Source organism: Coffea eugenioides, chromosome 7, assembly GCF_003713205.1.
Source record: "Coffea eugenioides isolate CCC68of chromosome 7, Ceug_1.0, whole genome shotgun sequence".
Taxonomy (NCBI): Eukaryota; Viridiplantae; Streptophyta; class Magnoliopsida; order Gentianales; family Rubiaceae; genus Coffea; species Coffea eugenioides.
The window spans coordinates 5,013,480-5,033,182 of record NC_040041.1 but is presented as its reverse complement, the minus strand read 5'-3'; the positions used below and the strand labels follow the sequence as shown (position 1 = coordinate 5,033,182).

The window sequence follows — 19,703 nt, the reverse complement described above, 5'->3', positions numbered from 1 at the left end:
GGGTCCATGTATATTTACGCCAAGCAGCTACGGTACAAAACCTATACTTATAGTCCGTTCTACTCTATAAATTCTTTGATATTTCATATTTCATGATACAATGGTGTAGAAGGAATATCACAGTAGTGTACTGCTAAAAGTCTACTGCCCTTTCCTCTTTCCTCCCCGAGTCCCCACCCCTTTCTTTGTGCTGTATCATCTCCAGTACCCTAGCTAGCCAGTAGCCATGAACAAGCCAGAAATATATGCAGTACAACCACAGAAAGATTAAAACAACCTTTGATCGAGTGTCCCTTCGCTTGTGTTTACATATTACTGTTGATTTAGATAACATCAAAAAGCTTAATAGTATTCATATTTCTCATGCTGGCGTGCCAGTCATTTTCTCTTCCTTCTTCTGAGATTTTTGCTTGCCCAAATGATGGGCTCCTCACGAAAAAGAAGAGAAGGCCTGCAGGAACACCAGGTTAGTCGGACAGTTTAATTTGACGCATAAATTCATACTCTTGGTCTTGGTCTAGCTGATTTATATTATAATACTCAATTTTCATGATGGGGTTTCGTAGATCCTGATGCAGAAGTTGTTTATCTTTCACCTGAGATGTTAATGGAATCGGATCGCTACGTTTGCGAAATCTGTAACCAATGCTTCCAGAGAGAGCAAAATCTCCAGATGCATCGGAGACGCCATAAGGTTCCTTGGAAGCTACTAAAGAAAGATAAACAAGAAGTGAAAAAACGAGTATATGTGTGTCCCGAGCCAACTTGCCTTCACCATGACCCGTGCCACGCACTAGGTGACCTTGTGGGCATAAAGAAGCATTTCAGAAGGAAACATAGCAATAATAAACAGTGGGTTTGTGAGAAATGCTCAAAAGGTTATGCTGTTCAGTCTGATTACAAGGCTCATGTCAAGATATGTGGTACTAGAGGTCACTCTTGTGACTGCGGCCGTGTTTTCTCCAGGTTCTACAATTTGATTCTTATTTACCTTAATTAGTAGTACAGGAAGAAAGCTAGTATTGTTCGTATATGGCTAGGCTGGTTTTTGCCTTTATCTAGCGTATCCTTTCAGCATGATCTCGAATCTAAGAAAGTTCTTTAGATTGATCATCAAAAAGCCAATATTTTGATCATTAAACTACTGGTACATAATGTATTCCCTGGTCTAAAATAGTGTAGCTTTTCGTCAGTGATCACAGGTATCTGATCTAGGGATTATACTATTTTCAAAAAGACACTGACGGAAAGGGAAAGCCTGTTACTTTTTTCTACGTTGAAATCTCAGCAGAAGAAATCCGGCAAGATATTATAGTAATGATTATTCGATAAACAGGAGCTACTGTCAAATGTATATCAATACCTCCCAAACTTCCTACTGTTTTAATCAGTGTCAAAGTTTTACCTAATGAACCTTAACCATATTGATCTTCTTTCAAGGCTATGTTCCAAGCAATCTTGTTTTACCTTTCTCGTTTCTTTCCAGAGTTGAAGCTTTTATCGAGCATCAAGATACATGCAAAGCTCGCATGACAGACTATATGTGTCAGGGAATACCAGCTGCTGATCCATTTCACCATTCTACTTTGAGCCCAGATTTTTTAGGAGACAGAAGTTTCCATAACAACCTTTCTGAAATGCCAAGGCAGAAAGTCTTGGATTCAGCTTTTGATGGGCAAAACAACAATGGTACTGTCACTGGTTTTTGCCACAATCTTGAGCTTGAACTGTTTTCTTCCAGTAATTCTTCCCTAAGTGGGGTGAACTTCTCCAATACTGGTAGTGTTGCCTCTGAACAAAATCATCATACCAGTCAATCAAATATTGGTAGTTTTATTCCAGAACCGGAAACTGAAGGAGACTACTCAAATTCAGTATGGTACAACTATGATGCATGGAACCACAGTTATTACAGAGAAAGTATGGATGCCAAAGTGATGCCGCCAGAAGCCGTTAGATTGAGAGATGAGGCCCGTGAACTATCACGGGTAGCCAAGGAAGAGAAGGCATTGGCCGAAGAGAAGAGACATCAAGCGAAATGTTTGATTGAAATGGCTAAACAAGAGATGACAAGAGCAAGAACAATCAGAGAACAAGCCTTCTACGAGTTTAATGCAGCTGAGTTGATGAAAGATTGTGCAACAAGGCATATAAGCTCTAATTTTGTGCAGATAACTTGTAATGCTTGTAGGAGAGATTTTATACAGGAGAAGCCTTCTCAGCTGAGAGTTCCATCTCATCTTCCATTCTAGAATGTCAAAAAATGGGTAAAGATCCTCGTGCTTTAGTCTAGTGAAATTGATGCCCTCAGTATTTGCCTAGCTGAATGTGTCATGCATTGTTTTCAAATGCGTGCTGCTGATTATGTAATCAAATTTTATTGAGTTGTGAATCTGTTTTTACTATTTCGTGAGTTCTACTGTATACTTATACTGAACAAACTTGATTAAATTACTAATTAAAAGATAACAAGCATGGGTTGGATAATACAAATTTTATATTAATTAGACTGCACAAGAGAACGGAGAATCTATGTCTAGCATGTCATCTTGTAAGAAAATTTTGTCTTGTTTGTTTATGGTGAAGTGAGCATACTATTTCTATACAGTAACTACATCGGCACTAATAGGGAAACTAGTTTATAGTTGTCAACAATTACTTTTTACAGTCATTATGGTAAAGCAGCTACTTGACTGCTAAAGCTGGTATGCTGCTTTTGGATGATATTTATGTCATTCATTGAAATCCAAATGCATGTACCTTTAAAACTGTTTTTGTGGTTGAAACGAGTAAGATGAGCTAAAGTGAAGCCACTGAATACCCTTCCTAGCAAGTTTGTACCTAATTTCTTCTTTCCCCTCTTGCTGAAGGAGTTGGGAGACTTGAAGCACAAAAAATTAAAATTTTCTTTCTCTTGAATGCAAAGAACTTAGAAAATACAAGAAATATAGGTAAAGAGAGAGAGAGAATTATAACATTCGTAATTCTACTCTTCTTCCTTAATTGCTTTTGTTTTAAGTAGGAGAAGGATGACGAAGAGAAGGATGAATAGCAGGAAAATGGAGGATGAAATAATAAAAACGAGTACTGGTCAGTAGTCCAGAGTTTGCATTATTACATTACTTTAGAAAAAATAAGTTAATGCCAAAATCATAAGTATCCCAGAATTAAAAGGCATGACTAGAATAATATATTGTTCAGTAGTCTAGAGCAGGTTTCTCCCGTTAGTATGAGTTGAGCATGGACATATTTGGGGAGCTCTGAAGTTTCATAACCACAAAAGTGTCCAAGTTTTACGGGTACATTTTGTTTCAGAATCATTTGCCCTTCAATTTAAACAGTACTTTTGTCCTCTAAACGCCTCTTTTGTTGTCCCTCCTCTCAGAAGATGAATATGTCAGATGAATAAATTTAAGCTGGACAAAGGATTCCCGCCCTTCCCTAGGGTAAAAAGTACTAGTATGTTTTTTAGTTATCTTTTGTTCTTCTTGACTTCCTTGTTGTATTGGCCAAAATTAGATCCTTAGATCTTTCGAAAACATCAAAGAGGAAGAAAGCAAAACAAAGACCCCATTTGATCTATCAATATATTTATTTGAAAATAAATTTTTTTTTTTATAATCAATCTCTTATGTACATGGAGCTAGCTCTAGCTGGGGAGATGGTGGAGATGGTAGAGAAGTCCAGTTGATCTTCATGTGAAGAATAGGCATGCAGGCAGGTGCTCCTCCACAGACTGATGAGTGCTGAGCCTAGGAGGAGGAGGAGGAGGAGGAGTGGTCCACAGAAAAAGCCAAAAAGAAAAAGCTGAAATGGGATTAAGGCTATGTTTTTCCATGTTGCTCTAGTGTCTCTTTCACAAGTACTGTTCGAATTTTAAATGCCCAATAAAAAACGCCATGTTTTTCAGTGCCACAATTTGAAAGTTTCTGCAGCTTCTCTTGTCCCTCTCAAACCCCAGACAAGACACACAGTCCTCTGCCCCACTCTTTTTTATCACCTCTGCAAACCCTTATCGCAACTGAGACAGAGGAAAAAGAGCAACCATTGAAGAAGATCCATTCATCTGTGTGAGTCGTCATTACACAGGAGAAGAGAAAGTTTTACTAGTATACATACAAATTGTGGTCTTTGACAACAATGTCTTGTGACTACGTACCCACTATTATTCTTTCACAATTCAAGGGATGCGCTCAATGGCCTTCCTTCCTCCCTCCAGTGGCAGTGCTCAGTGGAAGAGAATGGACCATTTTTCCTAATGATGTCTCTCCTTCTCTGACTTCATCTGAACCTTTCATCTCATGGTGTCTGGAAAAAAAAAAATTTTCTTTCGTTTTTTTTGCTGGTTGTGTTTTTGTTTGTGTTTGCTTTTCTTTTCTTGGTACGCAATTGATATACTATAATCTATTTGATTTGACCATGGCCTTGACGTGTTCGAGCCAATTATTGTACGTAGCATATTTGATTACGGGTAATTTTTTTAGGGACAAAAAAGGTTTAGGTGATTTTAACTTCAATAACCGCCGTAGTAGGGCAAGTTTTCAAAATCATAAATCAATAATTTAAAATTAAAAAGATAGGTGCTTGAGATCAAAGACTACATGTAGGCATGGCCATGGTTCCATTTGGAACCGGAACCGGACCAGAACCGGAATCAAAACCATGGAACCAGAACCGTGGTAGAACCTTGGATAAAGGTTCCGGTTCTGGTTCTCTAAAAAATAGAACCAGAATCAGAACCGTCAGTTCCAGAACCGTTAAAAATAATTAAAAATAATTAATATAAGTAGTGAGATAATTCAAAAAAAATTAGTTGTGTTTAATAGGTTTTAAGAAAGTTTAAATTTTATGGACTTTCCATATATTTTATTAATTATTTAATTCTTCTATTAATCTAATATCTATCATTATAATTTGTAAGTATTAAATTATTACTTACAATTTTTTTTTTGGCTTATTTGCTATCAAATGACAAGTTTTGACGGTAGTAGCTCATCTTCAAAATCAAGCAAGCAAAAAAATATTTTTTGCAATATTTCTTCGAATGGAATCTTCAACATTGATGATTGTCCAACTCAAGAAAGTCAACACATGGCAACCATTTGATAGTGTAATGTATTTTTTAATTTGATAATGTAATGTACTTTTCATAAAATTTATATTATCTATTTATTACTTCTTACTTTGTAGAATAATAATAAAATTAAAATATGATCTTTATTTTGTATTTATTTTTTTACATTTTATTTGAAATTTTAAATATTTGTTATATTCGTATTAAAATTGGTAAGGATAAGGAATTAAATAAAATTGTAGACAATCATACGAAACCGAAAACTAGAACCAGAACCAAAACCATAAGAAACCAAAATCAGAACTATGTGGTTCTGAACCGTTGGTTCTGGAACCGTGGCCATGCCTAACTACATGTAATGTAACTTCCTACGTATTATCAATCAACGTAGCTCTCAAATCGATTATGAAATTTGAATATACAATATTTTAGATGTTAATCCGAATTAAGAATTATTGGTATTTATAAATAATTTGATAAGTTACATTTTTACAATCCCTTCTCTCTTTTCCTTCCGCTAACTCGTATCTAAACTCCAACAAAACATACACTTCTTGTGATGGTTGATGTTTACCAACAAAAATCTTGATTATTAGAATAAAATTTGCTCATATGCTTCTTAATCTACAATAAATTCCAATCCACGACCTCCATGTGAGAAATTCTATGGAGCATGCTTGCTATCTCTAACAATTCCAATAAGTACCGGGATGTAAGGAAGCCATGTTCATTTGGTAAATCTTCCAGTTTAGGACCATCCACTCAGCCTTATCCTTTGGAGATTGCATAATTTTGCCAGAGAACAAGCAACATGTGGTCTGTTTGAACAGTAATAATTGCTGAAAATGGAAGCAGCGAAAGCTTTTTTTGCTTGTTGAGAAAGCAGAGCCTAATTAGTTATGAAGTCAAGTACGAATACTTGCACAGATTTGGGCTTGATCTAAAGCCATTTAAAGATTGAGAATTATCTAAGAAAAATTTCAGCCTTTATTCGACTAATTTTAGCTTGGACACGGAGAAAAAATATATGTTGATTGGCCTAATTTGCTTCACCCGATTTATTCATACATCTCTTAAGTCAACATCTTGCAGATTCGTTTATTATGCCAGTATTTATCGCACCCAGGATGGCTTGATTGTAACCTCGAGGAGTTGTTACGTTAATCTTATTTGTCATTTTTAACAAATTAGCTGTTGTGTTAATTTCACAATTCCTTATTTTTCTCCAAAAAAAAAAAAAACCCATAAAGACAGCAGAATTTGAACATTCGAATAAACTAGTCGTGCCTGAATTTGCTCGGATCGATTTAGTTTATTCATGCTGAATAACTTGAAATATAAGCAAATTGAACTACAGTTTGATTTTGAGATATTGACCTAACTGGTATATGACAGGCCTATGGTTTATTATCACGACTGATAAGAAGCCAATAACCGACCAGAAACCAAAGTGTTACCTTCCACCTTGGTTACACAACATAACAGATTAAACAACGAATACTTGATAATGAACTGTTCCCCCTGCTTATTAACAGGTCGTTAAAAATCTTAATCCCTCAATTTGCTATTGAAGGAAAGCGATGTTAAAAGACCAATTTCTGGAGCATCTTTCCATAATCTTCTTCTGATTTACGTAATTGAACTGTGTTGTGTGTGGTCTTACAATTTTTAATGACCTCTAGATTTACTCCCTCCGGCTGTAATGGCGGTTCGGCATCGGCTAACAAAGCTTGATTCTCACATTCCTTGGTGGTTAAATTGAGCTTAGTTGCTTAATTGTCATAATCCTTGTCATCATTCCCCATTCCTTGATGCATTATCAAATCAATTGAGTGCACTTAAGGGGTGTATCCATGTAATTATTCAATGCTAGTGACCAGGAAGCTAGTATATGGACTCGAGGGATGATGATGATATCAGTCGAATTCAGGAACAAGGAAGCTGATTTTGCCTAGTTTAATTAAGAGAATTTTCGTACTTAAATAGTAATAGCCAGGATTAACCAAGATGCTGCAGGCAGGCCTATGGGAGAATCATTTTGAGGATGCTTCACAAAGGGTATTATAAGTTTGTGAGAATGTGAAGAGACCCTCTAGGTGTTTACAATCTATGACAAAACAATACTACTAATTAACGTGCATTACTTCTATCTATGTCATAATTTAACATTCTTGTACGTGTTTATTTGATTTTGGTGCTCTAATTAATCAAGGAAGATGTTTGATCCTTATTATCAAACATATATAGAGCTCGTTCAGCTCTTGCATTAAAGATTTCTAAGGATCAAACAATTTCCTTTGAGTTAAATTACCGATGAAGGATAAACAAAATCCTTGATCATTGTAGAAGGACTATATATCTCCATCTATTCCATGTCGACAGATAAAATCAAGCAACGAAAGCTAAATTTTGAAATGGAAATATCTATGTTAAAATCTTCGTACTTCATTAAGCTACAAATCCAAGCTGTTATCCTGGGGACCTTGTCTGCATTCTTTCGTTCCCACACAGTTGGATTTTGGAGCTAATTCATTTTAGTTGAATTTATACGCTTAATAAGCACACATGCCAAATCCCAATTAATTAAGAAGCTCATTTGGATTCCAATTAGCTGGAAAATGCATTAAGCCCAGAACTGCACTAGCTTCAGCAAAATGAAGCTCGAAGAAACATGCAAGCAATTGAGTGACTTGTCACCCAATCTGAAAGGCCTTTGATTTTATTTGTCCCTGACTAACTTAAATCTTAAGCCTATGCATGGAGCGCTGAAAAGAGTTGAAGCCAATGGTTCTTCAAGCTTTACGTGGTAGTTATGATCATCCTATTATAAAATGAATCCAAAATGTGGAGGTTGAAGACACAATTACAAACAAAAAAGTGTGTGATGTCAAATTTGAGAGGGAGGTTTAATCAGAAAGTTTGGTACAATAGATCATGCATTTTACTGATGGATCAACAGCAAGCAATTGTTGCAGAAAGATACAAATCTCCAAACTCCACTCCTGATGATCATCATGGTTGTGCTTTATATAAACCGAGTTTGCTGATTCAGTCGATCATAGCAACTCAAAATGGATAGCCCCAACAGCAAAAATGCGCAAAAGGTAGATTCTTTAATTATGACTACTACTTTTTGCTGTTCTCTTTTGGTAGAACGTTTTTCTAACTAGCTATTTTGTTTTGTCATGTGTCTAATTCCTTTTTTTTTCCCCTCAAATTGTTTAAGTTCGTGAAAAGCAGATCACAGTCTCCTGTTTCATCTACTGGCAAAGGAGTGGTGAGACACATATCACCCTTGCAGGCCCTGAGGAACAATTCTGGGGTGGGACTTCAAGGATTTTGCAAGCTGCTATTGCCTGTTCTCTAGTCGAATTTATTTGCACAGTAAATAGTCACTTTTGCTAACGAAAACTTTGCTCAACCCACAAAGAAAATAAAAAAAAAAAGTTTAACTTTGGCTTTTTAGTGGTTTTTGTTCAATTTATGAAACAACTTTTCTAGGAGTAGCATTCATTTGCTGATGAGTACCTTTTATACCTGGAATAAAAAAAATCAAGAATCCTAACTTCTATTTAATTTTCTCCACTTTATAGTTACCGGATGGCAAAAGAGAGTAGCTCCTGCATGTCCTAGCGGCAAAATAGCTTAAACAATAGTAGTAGAATAAATTGTCAATTTCTACCCAAAAAAGAAAAAGGAAGGAAGAAATTGTCAATAGAGCTATTTTAAACACTGCAAAGCAAATGTTCTTCAAGAAAAAGACTACAATACATTAGTAAAATTGGACAGAAGTGAAGTTATCGACAAAAATTGAGCATTCACAAAATGGAGATAGATGGATGGCGAAGCAATCATTGTTGACATCATTCCACCTAATTCACCAACTTTTGTTGGTAATATTTCAATGACCCCACTTGATTTCTATCATTGCCTAATTAGACACAATCTTCATGTCAATGATTTCAGCCAAGAGATGAGCTCAAAGAGCGCCAAGTTGACAAGAATAAGGTACACATATACATGTTTACATTTCTTAAGATACAAATGTACATCTCATTCTTGGAAATTATTGTTTGGAAGGAAGGAAGGAAGGAAGGAATAGAACATGAACGATTGATTCAAGAACTAACATGTGGTCTCTGCAGGTTACAAAAGAAAACACTACGCCACAGGATTTCAAACTCCACACCAAGGAAAGAGCTGTGAAACGTGCATTATTCAACTACTCGGTGAGATGCAAGATAATTATATTTTTCAATTTCTCTTGCTTTTTTCCGTTTTTAGGGTGACATATCTTTCCATTTGAATCCCTCTTCATGAATGGAAATAAATGCAGGTTGCGACCAAGATATACATAGAAGAGCGACAGAAGAGACAACTAGAGAAGTTGCAGAAGGTAATTAATCATCTCCTCGGATAACCAATGGTGATTTGGGTTTTGTTAAATTGAATGATTATGGAGAACTAATACAAACGGTGAGTATTGAGACAGATGATCGAGGAGGAAGAGGTGAAGTTGCTTAGAAAAGAGATGATTCCTAGAGCTCAGTTGATGCCTTACTTTGATAGGCCTTTCTTCCCACAAAGGTGTGTGTGTGTGTATCTATATATATGTGTATATAGTACTTGTTACAGGAAGATTGTTCTCCTTTTCTTTCAATTTAATGTCTTATCTGGAACTATAAATACTCACCACTGAGATTAACTGAACATTTGACTATGATTGTAAGGATGGATACCTTAAAACTATTCTTCCAGACAATGCATGAAGATAACCTCACAGCCTTTTTTTTTTTGACATTTCTGCACTATTGGAAAATGTTCAGATCAACAAGGCCATTGACAATTCCAAAGGAGCCAAGGCTGAAGCTAGTGAGTGGCTAGTGTTCCGCTACGAGCTGCATCTCTTGCAGAATGAACTTCCCAATTTTTAACACAATAAGTAACTGAGATCAGCTCCTGCAACAACTTAAGCTACTGAATTTGGGTGGTTTTGATTCGCTTCAGTAACTTTTTGTAGGCTGTTTATATAGACTCTTATTTCGCGGATTGATGTACAAAACATAGTTCACAGAAATTGTGGGATTTGCAGAGTTTGTTGAATAATGGAACAACATTGCACTAGAGCCAGAGGACTTTATTTACATCAATTAGAAATTTAAACACTTTCTTTCACACAATTCTATCTATCTTTACGTTGTGAAAATGATCAGAAGTGGTCGTGTAATTGGTGTTTGAAACCAAGAAATAAAACAAAAATGTAAAATTAAGAAAAAAAAAATCTTGTATGATTACTACCCAAACAACCAGATCATGAAATTAAAGAATTTTGAAAGTTGGACTGATTTCCATGGTTGGCAATTTCTTGCTTCCAAAGCAGAATGACAGAAATATGATGAATGTAATTTATCAAACTCATAAAAAAAAAAAAAACTCGAATGTTGCAATTCAAAGAACATGGGGACAAAGTGGGACACATAGGGAGTTTAGTCGTGTATTGTAGATCATACCATCTTTCCTTTTGGGGCTAAATGTAAAAAAAATCTCGACTCCAGGCCAAACACGCTTTCGAGAAAGCACGTGGACGGGCACGCTTTTAGTGCAACTTACAAATAAAAGTAAAAGGCCCTGAATTAAACGCCATCAAGGCTATGCCCTAAAAAGGGTAAGCAATTATCGCTCGGAGTCGGAGCCCCAAAATCTCACTCCCACCGCCACCACCACCGCCACCGCCGCTCCTTCAGCCTCCTCCCACCGTGCCGTGGTAGGCTATTAGCAACTTTTCATTTAATATCGTTGAATAATGCGTAATAAAACCCTTGATTTCTTGAGCAATTTCATTCTTCGTCTCCCTATCTTTTAGGAGGTATGCGTTTTTCACCTATAATTTTAGGGTTTCTTTATTTAGCTGTTTGAGGAATTTTAGGACGAATTTTTGGGTTATGAATTGGATCTTTAATGAAAAGGATTGATTTTTAAGTCTGGGTCTTCGGGGGAACCGTGTTATATGCTTGAATTTGCTTTTCAATTAAATTTATCATATCTTCTGTAAATTTTTTTTCTCGAGCTTCCATATTGTTTGAAGTAGCTGGAAATTGTGCTGTCGGGGTTGGAATTTGAGCTGTGCAGATGGAAGTTTTCGGATTAGCTCGACTTCTGGGATCAATCTTCAGCTTTTTGTTTTCGTCATTTGAAGTTTAGTCTGTTTTAGTCCCTTTGCCAAACGTAATATTACAGGGCGTCTATGGGAGGGGATATTTGTTTTTCTTCTGTGGTATTTTGAACAACTTTGGAAAATTTTCTTGTCTTTGAATCTAAATTTGAGAGCTCTGGCAGAGGTGTGATTTTGGAGCTGTTCTTTAGTTGCATTTATGGGTTCTTTTGGACTTGAGTCGATAGTCTAGGTCCAAATTGGATCTTGGAGTTGGTGAAGGACAGAAGAAGAGGAAAAGAGAATATGAAAGAAATCATCTTCATATATTTCTCCTATTAATGTGATGTTTAAAACTAAAAGGTTCTGCGTAATAGTCTAATTTGTGATACTTTGTGTGTAATAAATCCTCACTCACTTCTTATTTTGAATTATTTTAATTAAACTTCTTGTCTTCTCCTTTGCTATCTCAAAGTTCATGAAGTAGCTTAATGGTTTCACTATTTCATTAGTGTTTTGTTTCTTTTGCTTTAGCAATGAGCCTTTCTTTGCTCATTATGCGGACATTTATGTATGATTGCCTGCTGAGTAACAAATTTTCAATTAATTTATTCATAGGCTGGAATTGATAAAATTATATATATATGGCGGAGATACAGACCTCTGGCAGGCCAATTGATCAATTGTTGGAGAAAGTCCTTTGCATGAATATTCTTTCTTCTGATTACTTCAGAGACCTTTTGAGATTAAAAACTTACCATGAAGTGATAGATGAGATCTACAATCAAGTTGATCATGTGGAGCCATGGATGACTGGCAATTGTCGTGGTCCTTCTACAGCATTCTGCCTTCTATATAAATTTTTTACTATGAAGCTCACTGTCAAGCAAATGCACGGTCTCTTGAAGCACCCAGACTCTCCTTATATCAGAGCTGTAAGTATTGGTTCTCAACCTGTATTGATTGCTCTTGTTGCTGTGCATTACTTTGGTTGAGAAGATGTTGTTTTTAAGTGAACTAATTTTTTGCCACTACCTTAGGGGAACTGTATGTGTTGAACATGGAAGTTTTGGAGTTGGTTAACATCTATCCTATTGACAAGTATATTTTCATAGTATATCATGTGGTGCTAATGGTGGATTTGCTAGCTCTCATAGTAACTAATATTGCCTAGGTCATTTAAGGAATAGCTTGGGGGAAATTGTTGGCTAAGTAAGTATACTTCTTTCATAATGATGGAATCTTTTTGTTGAAAAGTTGTCTGTTCAATGTTTTCTCTTTCTTTGTAATTTTCCATGATATTTTGGCATTTTGTGAATGATGTTGAAATACAGAAGCATGGAAGCAGCATCTTGTCTTTTTCTGTTTCCCTCTGTAATACTCAGCTCAATTAGATGGCATCACAGAATTGATCAATTGGAAATTGACCTAATTTTCATGTAATGTTGGTGTTTTTGCTACATCAGTGTGAGACAGCCAGGTTCTTTTTGGGTCTCTCCAATGCTTGATGATGCTTGGCAGCAAATATGAGAATAGAAAGTGGTAATAGTTCCAGCATGAAATAGCTTGAAGACATGATTGCTTTTGGCTCTTTGCTACCAAATCCACCTTCACATTTTTTATTTTTTCTGATTTTTTTCTCCTATCTCTTCAGTTGTTTCTTATTTCAGTAGATATACAGAGTATTATACTCAGAAAATTTGTTTCGCTTTCAATGGTAACAAATATTTTGTGATGAAGTACAAATTAGCTAAGGGCTGGAGGGTAGCAATTTATTTTGCTGCATTAACTGGAGGGTGCAGATTAGATCACAAAATGGTTTTCCTAGCTTTCTTACATTATGAAAATCGCATATCATGTTGACATGTATTTTAATTTTGTTTTGAGTTATCACTGATATTTGAGATATATTTGCATTCCTATCTATGATATTAGTCAGGTAAACTAATGCAAGTTATTGCTTTTGCAGGTTGGGTTCCTTTACCTAAGATATTATGCTGATCCAAAGACTCTATGGAACTGGTATGAACCATTTATCAAGGATGATGAGGTATGCACCAGGTGCATTTCTGACTTCTGACACTTTGGCTTGACTTTGGTTACATGATTTGAAGTCCCAATTGACTTGTTTCCCTCTTGGGGGAATTTAACATCTCTAATTTTTGCAGTAGATGCAATTTTTGAACTTCTGTAGCTTATGATTTGTGAACGTTAGTTAGAAATGTTCTGAAATTTTTTTTTGGAAGAAGAAAACCAATGATAGCTAGTCATCAAGGGCCTTGCTTATTTGTTTTGGAGTGAGGTTCATCTTTCACCACCCCTTTCGCCATTCTTCTTTCCCCTCTTCTCTCTTGAAGACACATAATGGAATCAAAGGGACTAATCCTTTAAATTCAGTCAAATACCTTTTTCATGTGTTTTTGACTTGTGAATATTTTGAACTTGTAATTGGTTAATGCATCTTGCACTCTCCCTATGGTGTCCCCTCATTTTCGTGCTCAATGTGATGTGCAAGGTCTTCTTGCAGAGCGCGCGCATGTTTCTTGTTCATGTGTTGGTTGTTGTCCACATCTTCAATGTGCTATTACAGATTTTGCTGGGTGCAAGTGTAACTCTTTCTTTGCTGCTTAGGTGGTCTTCTTTTATTAGGTGGTCATGCAGCTGTTGATTTTTATCTTTTGGGCTTCTTTTTTGGGATAAGTTGATTTTACCTTTTGCAACTTGAATAAATATGTGGTTTAATAATTTAAGATTCTTCTAAAACTTACAGTAGATATCTTGTGAAACGAATCTCAAATGTCTTATACAAGCTTTTAATGCTGTATGATGTAATTGTTCTTTTGGTAGATATCTAGTGCTTATATGTCTACTACCTCCTTTCGTGTTGAGGTTTTTTGGGTGTTTTATGTTCGTGTTGTTTTATAGTTTGTTTCCTTTTTCAGGAATTTGCTCCTGGATCCAATGGTCGCATGACTACAATGGGTGTTTATATTAGGGACTTGCTTCTTGGACAGGTCAGGTGCCATACCATTCTTTTCTGATGTCCTTGGATTGCAACTGTGATTATCTTACCGTCTAAATGCTTTTATGCTTAGCCTCTTCAGGTAGATTGGGAGAGTTGTCTAAAGTTCATTTTTTCTGAGCTAGAGGCCATGAATGTTAGTGTGACGCATTGCTATTACCCTACTTTCTTCTTTAATTTGTTGCAATGTTTGTAACATTCAAAATTCTGAAAGAAGATTTAACTATGATTAATGTAAATACTGTAGTTAGGCAGGTCTGGAGGACTTGAAAATGAGGCTGATGAGCATACTCATGTACTTGATTTTGGAGGTTCAAGCAATATACTTCTGTTTATTTGAGCTTGATTCTGACCAGAGGAATTCTTAACCCTTTCACTTCCTAGATAATTATGCTACAGGTTGCTTGCACAAATCCCTTCTTGGACTAAATGTTTGTGAGAATCACTGCTACAGTAGTGCTGAATTGTTTGAGTTGAAAGCATAATATAGTGTTGCATTTGTTGAATTTGACTTTAAATGCAAGTACTTAATCGGACAACTTTTAATTGCAGTACTATTTTGATACTCTTTTTCCTCGCATCCCTGTTCCTGTGCTGCGCTCTGTTGTATCCAATCTCGAAAAACTGAAGCTTCCAACCAAGCATTGTGGTACCACTGGGGAATCAACACGTGGATCTGATGAAACTGCCCGTCGGCCACCATCTGTTAAGGCTGCTCTCTCCGTCTCTTTTGGTCAGCGTGCTCCACATCGTGCATCAACTAGAGATTCATCTCCTGTCCGACGCACCATACCAACACCATCATATGATAGAGACGATGATTCAAGACGTTCCCCCAGTGGTCGCCAAAGCCAAAGCCGTGAGTTGTCTGACCGGGATTATATAGATAGGGATCGTGGCAGGGACAGGGACAGGAACCGAGACAGAGAGAGGGACCGGGACAGGGAACAATATCGGGATAGGGAGCGGGACAGAGACAGAGATAGAGAACGAAGGTATGACTATGATCGACGGTCCCGGGAAAGTGGAAGGGATTATGAGAGGAGGAGCCATGATGGCAGCCGACATTATAGTGAAGGTAGTTCCCGTAGGAGCAGGAGCAGGAGCAGAAGCAGAAGTCAAAGCATGTACGAGCATAGTATGCATGGTGATCATCGTAGTTCACCTCGAGATGGGAACAGGGAGAAGACTACTGCATCCAGCAATCTGGCGAAACTTAAAGATATATATGGCGATTTGGGCAGTCAAAAGGAGGACACGGGCAAGGACAGGGGGCCTAATAGGGATAGTGGCACTGAGGAGGTTATTAGACTTGGTGGTTCTACTTGGAGGTAGTGCGAGCACTGTTTTCTTTGCCAGCGTATTAGCTTCATGGATCGACTTGTACCAGATTGGCTCTCTTCCTTTGATGAAGCTTCTATCTCTTTCCTCTAGTTTTTCTCACCCTTCTTGATGACATTCAATCTGATATTTCCAGACTAGACTACACAATATCAGTTATGCCATTGCCTTTCATGAATATGCAGTGGGGAAGGACTGCATGTATATTAGAATTGTTGAATGGTTTATTCTGTTCCAGCGAAGTTTCATTGCTCAATTTATTTCAAAGAACTGAAGACTGATCAGAGTGATCAATCGTCAAGCCCTTTGACGACTATATTTTTTTTTTCGTTTTTCTTCGTGTGTGGTTTGCATGTTTATCGGTCTTGTGATGAGAAGAAACAACCAAATGGTTGATTCACCTTTGTTAGGTGATTTATAATCTCAGGTTAGTTGCCTGCTACAATCTGGAATTAACTGACTAGGACTTGCTGTCATGCTTCTTTGCAAGGGTAGAAAGTCTATTGGGCCTAAATGCAAGTTGAAAATTGAGGATACTGAAATCTGAAGTAAGAGAACTGAAGTTTAATGGGTAAATGAAAAGGCCCTAAAAGTAATAGCAAAAATCTGAAGTTTCCCCTGATTTATGGTAGTAGCCAGGATGCGGCTTTGATGCGTCCATTACAGTTTTGGTCAATGGAGCAAAAGCACTTGCGAATGCTAATTGCTAAATGCTCCTTAACTTTGGTAAGAGACAACTTTCGCCTCTATGTTAACACTTTCCAACAAAAACTATTATAACTTTAATAGATAAAAGATTATGCAGATTTAGGGGCTCTTTCCAAGTTTGAATCGCACACAACTTATCAAATTATCTTTTCCCTAAATTTTCCTAAGCATTTTTACTTTGAACCTCAGGTATTCTTTATCTTTCTTTTCTTTAACAAGACAAAAAAAAATGAGAAAAAGATTTCATGTTCTTTCATCTGAAATTATTGAAGTATAAAACCCCGAAATTCACATGACAAGTGTTCTCTCATATACTAATTCAGAAAGGGACTTATATGAATCGTTAAAGAGCAAGTGAAAAGATGAACAAGATCGTACATCTCATTAAATAAAAAAAAAAAAAGGTATCCATGATTGAAACATTTTAATTTTGAACCTTAGGAACTCTTTTTCATCCTGCCCTTTGACAAAAGAAAAAAGAAAGTTTCATATTCTCTCGTCTAAAATAATTTAAGTACGACATCCTTAACCTAACAGACAAAGTTTTTCTGGTATAATAAAGCAGAAAGGGACTTTATAAATCATTGAAAAGCAAGTCATAAGATGAACAATATTGTACACCTCATAAAAAATTATCCATCTAGCATATAGAGTAAATACTACTTTTCTTTTCTTTAATTTTCTCCAGTCACTTTGCTCCTTCGAGTGCTAGTGATTAAATTGAGTTTCTAATTTTGATGAACACGATATACCTCTACGCTTATGCTAAATGTATTGTCAAGCACAAAAGTAATTGAGAACATTTTTGGTGCAGTTAAATGGTGAATTAAATTTAATTGAAGTCTATCTTACATGCACTACTGGTTAACATGTTAATATGGAAACCATTTAAGATTTTATGACATCTACTAACAAATGCGGCATAAATCTAAGAATTAATGTTATGTACAATGTATATAATATCATGATTGGATGTATGACACATATGTAAAATTTAGATTTCAAATTCAAATTAGTTGTCATGTATTCAACGGTGAATTTACACACCGTCAGTGTGTAAAAGAATTATTATTGCTACAGTGTACACAGTTGCTAAGATTTGCAAAAATATATAATAAAAATTTAAAATAAAATCACCATGCCAATATGATTTATTTGATAAATTTTCAAGATCAAACTAAATCACATTTTCTCTTAATTTGCACCATATGTACAAAAAAAAAAAAAAAAAACATAGCTAGTGTTCAAGCAATCTTTTTTTTTTTTTTGTGTCAATTATTGACTACTCTTTAGAGTAACTAAATCTTCAGCCGGTATTATATTAATGCTTAAAATTGGATTATCATGTGCACTGCACAAGATTTTCATGTTAAATCTTGATTTCCAAATACGAATTGTATCCATTGAATATTTTTTTCCTTTTTTGGGTTCACGTCATATGTTCCTTTTATCAGTTTATGAATCAGAACATACTTTTGTATCCAGCGGTCTATCTTTGGATTTATTGAAATTCTAGAAAAAAAAAAAACAATTTGAAGTTTTAAAGGGTATCAATGAAAAAGATTGAAACAAACAATAGCATTATGGCCATGTGTATTTAGAATATAAAGCCAAATAACCGCCGCCAAACTAAAGAACTGCGCAACATCAGAATTTCATGGGACGGGACATCAGAAGTTGGAGTCAATACGAGGATTGTGTTCATCAGATATTAGAGGTTTCAATCGCACTGCCGATCTGATGCAAGGACTGCGTTCATCGGATTGCACGAGTGATTGCACGGTGGATTGATGGACGATTCCTTGTAAGTTATTTGTGAACGTAGTCCTATCCGCCGTGATAATTGATAATCGGGGTTAAACCCACTCCCACACACACTTTTTTGTATTTGGGAAAAAAAAAAAAAAAAAAAAAAAGGAGGTCACAGGGCATTTGCCTTTGACTACAGCCCAACAAAGTTGAATATAGATATCCATATCTAATAACGGTTAGGCAAATATCGGATACTGTTACAGCACACTCACTTGATATTATAACGTACTACTCCCTTCTATCTATTATCATTGACAACAACTAAAAATGGATTTGATCTTTCAACCCACAAGAGGCAGGTCATTCTCCATTGAAATAGGTTATTTTGATACCGTGCTTGAGATCAAAGAGAAGATCCAAAAGCACCAAGGAATCCCCATTTCTAAACAATCCTTAATCTTCAATGGCGACGTTCTCAATGATGAACTCAATGTCCACTCCTCAGAAATCCTTGATCGCTCTTGCATTCAACTTGTCGTGGCTTCTGATCCCGAAAAACTTAATACTAATAATACTTGTGCTACTAACAATGTTGTTAAATTGGAACACGAGTTTTCATTGTCGCCCTCCTCCAAGAAAATCCAGCTTCTCGTCAAGATGCCAGCGTCCAAACTTGGTGTTGCGGTGGAGATGGACGTCAATGACAGTATCAGAAGGCTGAAAGAGAAGATTCATGAGATGGAAGGCATTCCGGTTGGCAGGTTAATCATTCATGCAGGAGCAGGCGGTGTTGAATTGCAAGATCATCGAAGTCTAGTTGAATGTGAGCTTTTTGATCACTCAGAAATTGATGTTAGTATTAGGCCATCATCGTCTACGACTTCATCAGGATCGTCGGTGGGGAATTCCAGTGGATCGAAGAAGATGAAGATTATGGTCTTGACAAAGTGCGGAACGAGGAAGATCCCTGTGGAAGTGAGCCCTTCTGATAATGTTGGACAACTCAGAAACGAGCTTCAAAAGTTAAACCACAACCTGGATTTGAATCTTCCACAAGAAGGATATTTCTTCATTTACAAACAAAATGTGATGGATGATGATCGATCATTTAGATGGCACCATGTCGTTCAAGGAGATACCATTGAGATCTTCAATGGGAGCATTTCAGGTGGATTGTGAGTTCTCTTTTTCCATTCATTCTGTTTGTTCTTTTTGAGCTGCATATAAAATTACAGGGGTCTAGTTTTTGATACTTTTTGTAATTATGTTTTTCGATATTTGCTTATTACTTCGGATCATATATTCATTTCCCCGCTACTACATTGAATTTAAGCTTGGGACGTTATTTGTCTTCAAACAATTAAAATAATTATTCATAACAAAGACTTTGTCTCTTAAAAATCAAATGTTAGTTGACTTCAGAATAGCAAAAAATTCCAATGTGACCCAAAAAAATAAAACGAACAATAATAAGGACTTCATCACTTTTATCAGCTTCTTTCCTTGATGCAAGTTCAAGTTATCAATGGCGCGTACGTTTATTTGAGGATAATTGTATGCTTTTCAGACAACTTGCTTGCGCCATTAACCAGAGTCTCGTCTCGTCAAACAAATGGTTCTTCCATTCATTAGCTAAATAACAAGACCCCCAAGAC

The 19,703-nt window shown here is 36.2% G+C and overlaps 4 protein-coding genes across 6 annotated transcripts; all 4 read left to right on the top strand.

Annotated features, from left to right (window-relative positions):
* The first annotated feature begins 115 nt into the window (after positions 1-115).
* On the top strand, positions 116-2,419 carry LOC113778777 (protein indeterminate-domain 16-like). The gene is made up of 3 exons (XM_027324271.1): positions 116-466; positions 567-966; positions 1,487-2,419. The coding sequence occupies exons 1-3, from the start codon at positions 364-366 to the stop codon at positions 2,250-2,252; spliced, it is 1,269 nt and encodes a 422-aa protein (XP_027180072.1). The 5' UTR covers positions 116-363; the 3' UTR covers positions 2,253-2,419.
* A 5,726-nt stretch (positions 2,420-8,145) lies between these two features.
* On the top strand, positions 8,146-10,227 carry LOC113776709 (protein TPX2-like). Its single transcript, XM_027321774.1, has 7 exons — positions 8,146-8,178; positions 8,301-8,396; positions 9,041-9,082; positions 9,220-9,303; positions 9,411-9,470; positions 9,567-9,661; positions 9,901-10,227. Exons 1-7 carry the CDS (start codon positions 8,146-8,148, stop codon positions 9,956-9,958), a joined length of 468 nt encoding a protein of 155 aa, XP_027177575.1. The 3' UTR covers positions 9,959-10,227.
* A 509-nt stretch (positions 10,228-10,736) lies between these two features.
* On the top strand, positions 10,737-15,904 carry LOC113778131 (pre-mRNA splicing factor SR-like 1). Of its 3 annotated transcripts, none has more exons than XM_027323413.1 (5): positions 10,737-10,838; positions 11,844-12,160; positions 13,195-13,275; positions 14,168-14,239; positions 14,800-15,904. In XM_027323413.1, the coding sequence occupies exons 2-5, from the start codon at positions 11,870-11,872 to the stop codon at positions 15,580-15,582; spliced, it is 1,227 nt and encodes a 408-aa protein (XP_027179214.1). In that variant the 5' UTR covers positions 10,737-10,838; positions 11,844-11,869; the 3' UTR covers positions 15,583-15,904. The 3 variants fall into 3 exon arrangements, with proteins under 3 accessions (XP_027179214.1, XP_027179217.1, XP_027179215.1); XM_027323416.1 differs by having other exon boundaries at positions 13,195-13,286; positions 14,800-14,885; XM_027323414.1 differs by lacking the exons at positions 10,737-10,838; positions 11,844-12,160 and having other exon boundaries at positions 13,200-13,286.
* Positions 15,905-18,375: 2,471 nt separating this feature from the next.
* Positions 18,376-19,227, top strand: LOC113777398 (ubiquitin domain-containing protein 7SL RNA1-like). Its single transcript, XM_027322443.1, has one exon. It carries the CDS (start codon positions 18,376-18,378, stop codon positions 19,225-19,227), a length of 852 nt encoding a protein of 283 aa, XP_027178244.1.
* Positions 19,228-19,703: the final 476 nt, after the last annotated feature.